We start from the raw sequence: 5,287 nt of genomic DNA, 5'->3' as shown, positions 1-5,287 counted from the left end.
TTTTTTCTGTTTCTTTAATTTTGTATTTATGTGAGATGATGGATGTTCATTAAATCTACTGTGCTAATCATTTCTTGATGTATGTAAGTCAATTCATTATGCTGCACACTTACACAGTGTGGTCTGTCAATTACATCTCAATGAAACTGGAAGGGAAAAAAGAATAAACAGTAATTTTTCCTCTCAAGTCATTTTCTCATAAGACAGGTTGGGCAGAAGCACATCATAGGGAAAGTTTTCCATTTTCCTCTGCATCTCCAAAACTGGGCACAGACTTGGCACAGATTAGGTCACAAGCAGACTTACAGTGAAGATTCCCTCACTTGCACTGTTCCTTCTGAAGTCCAGGGAGGAGTCCCCACAGCATGTTCACTAGCACAAGCCTTGTAGAATTTACAAAGGTAAAAGGTTTCAAGCATGGCCATCTGTAGCTATTTGTATTACTTTAACGAAGAACTCTGGCTAATGTAGATAGTAAATGTTGGCGCTGGGACTTGAACTTATGTGCTTACTTCTGATCCTGTGCTCCCCCTATCATGTCACACCAGCTTTCTAACTCATCTCAGGCTACAAGCCAAGCAAACCTTATTGCTACCCTGGGAGATAAAAGTCAGAATCCATGGAGAGGAGTTTTACCTACCTGATTCCTAAAAATACTTGCAGGAGAGTGCAGATGCCAGAGACGAAGAAAATGGTGCTGATGAGGTAGCTCTGGGTCAGGGGATCATGCTGCAAACACAGGTCCTTAGCCAAGATGAGCGGTATTGCCACAAGCCCCCCTAGGGCCGTGAGGAAGTGCTGTAGGCAGAACAGAGAGAGGAGACAAACTTAGAGATGCTGTGGCTGCCTACTCCACCTAATCCTATTCCATCTACTGGAGGCTCAATCTTTGGTCTCAGAGGAGATCCAGGCAAGTGGCAGGAACTAGGAAGCCCTGGCAGCAAGAAGCAGGGACACAACCAGAAGGTCTGGGGTTCAAAGGCAGGACCCCAGGGCTGAGAACTGCTGTTTTAGGTAAGAAACCAAGGTAGGGATGCAGTGTGGGAGGACATAACAGGAACCAAGGAGGTGGCCTTAAGAATAGGAATGACAAGAGGCTCATTATTAAAATAAGGCACAAGGTGAGGGCAAGACCATTGACCAGGCCTGAGCACATTCTTCAAGACTGATTATATGTTAGGTCAAAAAGCAGCATCAGCAAATTTAAGAAGACTGAAATCAAACCAACAATCTTTTCTGTCCACAATGGTCTGAAACTGGAAATCAATAAGAGGAAGGAAACTGGACACAAGCTGGTGGAAATTAAGAAACACACTCCTGAACAACCAATGGGTCAAAGAAGAAATCAAAAGAGAAATAAAAAGTAACTTAAGACAAATGAAAATGGAAATACAACATACCAAAACTAGTGGGATGCAGCAAAAGCAGTTCTAAAAGGACAGTTTATAACAATCTATGCCTGCATTAAGAAAGAAAAAAGGTCTTAAATAAACAACTTTATTTCTCAAAGAACTAGAAAAGGAAGAACAAATTGAGTCTCAAGTTAGAAGAGAGGGAAAAAATACAGATCAGAACAGGAATAAATGAAATGAAAAACAATAGGAAAAAATCAACAAAACGAGAGCTTTTTAAAGATAAACAAACCCTTAGGTAAACTCAGAAAAAAGGAGGACTCAAATAAAATGAGACATGATACGATAGGAATGCAAAGTACCATAAAACAGTAGTACCATTACACACCAATAAATTGGATAACCTAGAAGAAATGGATAGATTACTAGAAAGACACAATTTACCAAGACTGAATCATGAAGAAATAGAAAACATGAACAGACCAATGACTAGTGAGGAGACTAAAACCGTAATCAAAATTTCCCAACAAAGAAATGCCCAAGACCAGATGGTTTCACTGGCAAATTCTATCAAATATCTAAAGAAGAATTAACACCAAGCCTTCCCAAACTCCTCCAAAAATTGAAGAGGAGGGACCACTCCCAAACTCATTTTACAATCCAGTATAACCCTGATGGGGTTGTGGCTCAGACGGTAAGGAATCTGCCCACAATGCAGGAGACCCAGGTTTGATCCTTGGGTTGGGAGGATCCCCTGGAGAAGGAAATGGCAAGCGACTCCAGTATTCTTGCCTGGAAAATCCCATGGACAGAGGAGCCTAGCAGGTTACAGTCCATGGGGTCGCAAGGAGTCAGACACAACTGAGCGACTTTCACATAACCCTGATACCACAGCAAGATAAAGATCCTACGAAGAAAGAAAATTACAGAAAATTATCCCTCATGGATATAGATGCAAAACTGCTCAATGAAATCCTAGAAAACAGCATTCTACAGTACATTAAAAGGGCCATATGCCATGATTAAGTAGGATTTTTGTCCCTGGAATGTTAAATATATACAAATCAGTAAATATGATACACCATATTAATAAAATGAAAAATAAAAATCCTATCACCCCAATGGATGCAGAAAAAAACATTTGACAAAATTCAACACCTTTTCATAATGAAGTATCTACATTATCCATTTTATTGGCTCACAATAATATTTTTAAAAATAGTAATCCATTTGCTTCTCTTCTTTTGTGGAAAAGCACCAGGAAGCAAACAAAAAAGTATATCCCATCCCTGATATTCCACATTGAACATTTTGGGATGAAAATGAAAATGAGTCCATCTATGAGATTAAAGATTCAAGCTACAAAAAGTTACAAAACAAATAGTGAAATTTGAAAGCTACTTTCCTTTTTCTAGTTCTTCAGTTCAGTTCAGTTCAGTCACTCAGTCGTGTCCGACTCTTGCGACCCCATTAATCGCAGCATGCCAGGCCTCCTTGTCCATCACCAACTCCCGGAGTTCATCCAAACTCATGTCCACTGAGTCAGTGATGCCATCCAGCCATCTCATCCTCTGTCATCCCCTTCTCCTCCTGCCCCCAATCCCTCCCAGCATCAGGGTCTTTTCCAATGAGTTAACTCTTCACATGAGGTGGCCAAAGTACTGGAGTTTCAGCTTTAGCATCAGTCCTTCCAAAGAACACGCAGGGCTGATCTCCTTTAGAACGGACTGGTTGGATCTCCTTGCAGCCCAAGGGACTATCAGGAGTCTTCTCCAACACCACAGTTCAAAAGCCAAGGTTAAATACCTCTATTAGTTTCTTATGATTCCTTCAAAACATGCAAAAATTACTACATATACTTATTTCTGCTGTTCTATCTCTATTTTTGTTTGTTAGTCTTTAACATAAAAAAAGATAACACTATACACAGTTATTTACTTGACATTTTTCACTTAATCTATGCTGGTGATTATTTTTTAACTGCAAGGTAAATATATCTTTCTCTTTCTAACAGCTACATTAAAAAATTATTTTTTAGAATATGCCACAGTTCTCTAAGATGGATATTTTGGGGGTGTTTCTGGGTTTTGTTTCTTGTTGTGATTTTATGATTAATTAATAGAATATCTTTGTACTTATCTTAACAAGTCTTGCCAGCATATCTAGAGAGAAATTCTTAAAAAAAAATTTTTTTAATTTGGCCATGTCACGCAATTTGTGGGAACTTAGTTCCCCCACCAGGAATTGAACCCATGCCTTGGCAGTGAAATGATGGACTCCTAACCACTGGACCCCTGGGTATATATCTACAGGGAAATTCTTAAGCATTAGGGCCTGGGTTAAATAACATGTGTTTTACCAGTTAATAGAAAAGTTGCACCAGATAACATTCCAACAAGTATTTGACAATGCTTGTTTTCCAATATTCCCCAAGCACTGGTTATCAAACATATCAGTTGTTTCCAAACAAATTATAATTGATAACTTGAAACAAACAAACAAAAAAAAACTCATAATGGCCCAGTTGGTGTCCTTGATGTGACCTAGTAGCTTAGTATGGGGAAGAATCTTCCCCTAACTCCCTGCCCCCATCCTCAAACTCCTTGGGAGAAAATAGAAAAAAAAGAGAAAAGAGAGCCTTGAGTCCCCTAAAGGTCAAAGGCATGGAAACCAAGAACATGAGCAACTGAAGTTAGATCTTGACTAATTTGACCCGTGTGTGTCGATGTGCCTTTTGAGACAGAGCCTCCTTGTACCCAATGCTTCTGTGTGGCATTACCTGGATCCCCAAGAAGATGCAGAGATACCATGGTGGGATATCCAGGATGCCATAAGCCATGTGGCTGCTGCTGGAACTCTTGAGCTGGCCATCCTTCTTGCTGCCTTGGTCACCTTCATGGGAGCTGAGCACACCATCACACCTCTGCTGGGAAAAAGACAAAAATACGTTTGAGCATTTCAAGAGGAATCAAGTGCATTTTGATGCCAAAAGCTTGGCCTCTATGTACCATTGTCAAATCAAATTTTGGAGACAGAGTTTTGGATGAAATAGAAAAGAACAGCTTATTGCTTTGCCAGGCAAAGGGGAACACAGTGGCTCCTGCCCTCGAAAACTGTGTATCTCCAACCAGAGGGATTTGGTGAGAAATTTTATAGCAATGGCTCAAGCTTGGGGCTGCTAATAAGATTAGGCTGTTTATAGTTCAGTTCAGTCACTCAGTTGTGTCTGACTCTGTGACCCCTGGACTGCAGCATGCCAGGCCTCGCTGTCCATCACCAACTCCTGGAGCTTAATCAAACTCATGTTCATTGAGTCAGTGATGCCATCCAACCATCTCATCCTCTGTCATCCCCTTCGCCTCCCACCTTCAATCTTTCCCAGCATCAGGGTCTTTTCAAATGACTCAGTTCTTCCCATTAGGTGGCCAAAGTATTGGCGTTTCAGCTTCAGCATCAGTCCTTCCAATGAATACTCAGGGCTGATTTCCTTTAGGATGGACACGCTGGATCTCCTTGCAGCCCAAGAGACTCTCAAGTGTCTTCTCCAACACCACATTTCAAAAGCATCAATTCTTCAGTGCCCAGCTTTCTTTTTAGTCCAACTCTCACATCCATACATGACCACTGGAAAAACCATAGCTTTAACTAGACGGACCTTTGTTGGCAAAGTAATGTCTCTGCTTTTGAATATGCTGCCTAGGATGATCATAGCTTTTCTTCCAAGGAGCAAGGGTCTTTTAATTTCATGGCTGCAGACACCATCTACAGTGACGTTGGAGCCCCTCAAAACAAAGTCAGCCACTGTTTCCATTGCTTCCCCATCTATTTGCCATGAAGTGATGGGACCAGATGCCATGATCTTTGTTTTCTGAATGTTGAGTTTTAAGCCAACTTTTTCACTCTCGTCTTTCACTTTCATCAAGATGCTCTTTAGT

General features: G+C 40.8%; 1 protein-coding gene across 1 annotated transcript in view; it reads right to left on the bottom strand.

The window, feature by feature from the left end:
- LOC104982384 (solute carrier family 23 member 2-like) overlaps nt 1–5,287 on the bottom strand; it is a gene marked incomplete at its 3' end in the record, with an annotated part of 70,690 nt that overhangs the window by 47,329 nt on the left and 18,074 nt on the right. The window contains exons 4-5 of the mRNA XM_010831749.1: nt 4,132–4,278; nt 641–798 (exon numbers count right to left, since the gene is read on the bottom strand). Of these exons, the coding sequence (XP_010830051.1) occupies nt 641–798; nt 4,132–4,278 (305 nt within the window). The remainder of the gene's footprint in view (nt 1–640; nt 799–4,131; nt 4,279–5,287) is intronic.

Source organism: Bison bison, unplaced genomic scaffold (assembly GCF_000754665.1).
Source record: "Bison bison bison isolate TAMUID 2011002044 unplaced genomic scaffold, Bison_UMD1.0 scf7180017864530, whole genome shotgun sequence".
Classification (NCBI taxonomy): domain Eukaryota; kingdom Metazoa; phylum Chordata; class Mammalia; order Artiodactyla; family Bovidae; genus Bison; species Bison bison.
The sequence above is the reverse complement of the archived record's forward strand: the minus strand, read 5'-3'. Positions and strand labels throughout refer to the sequence as shown.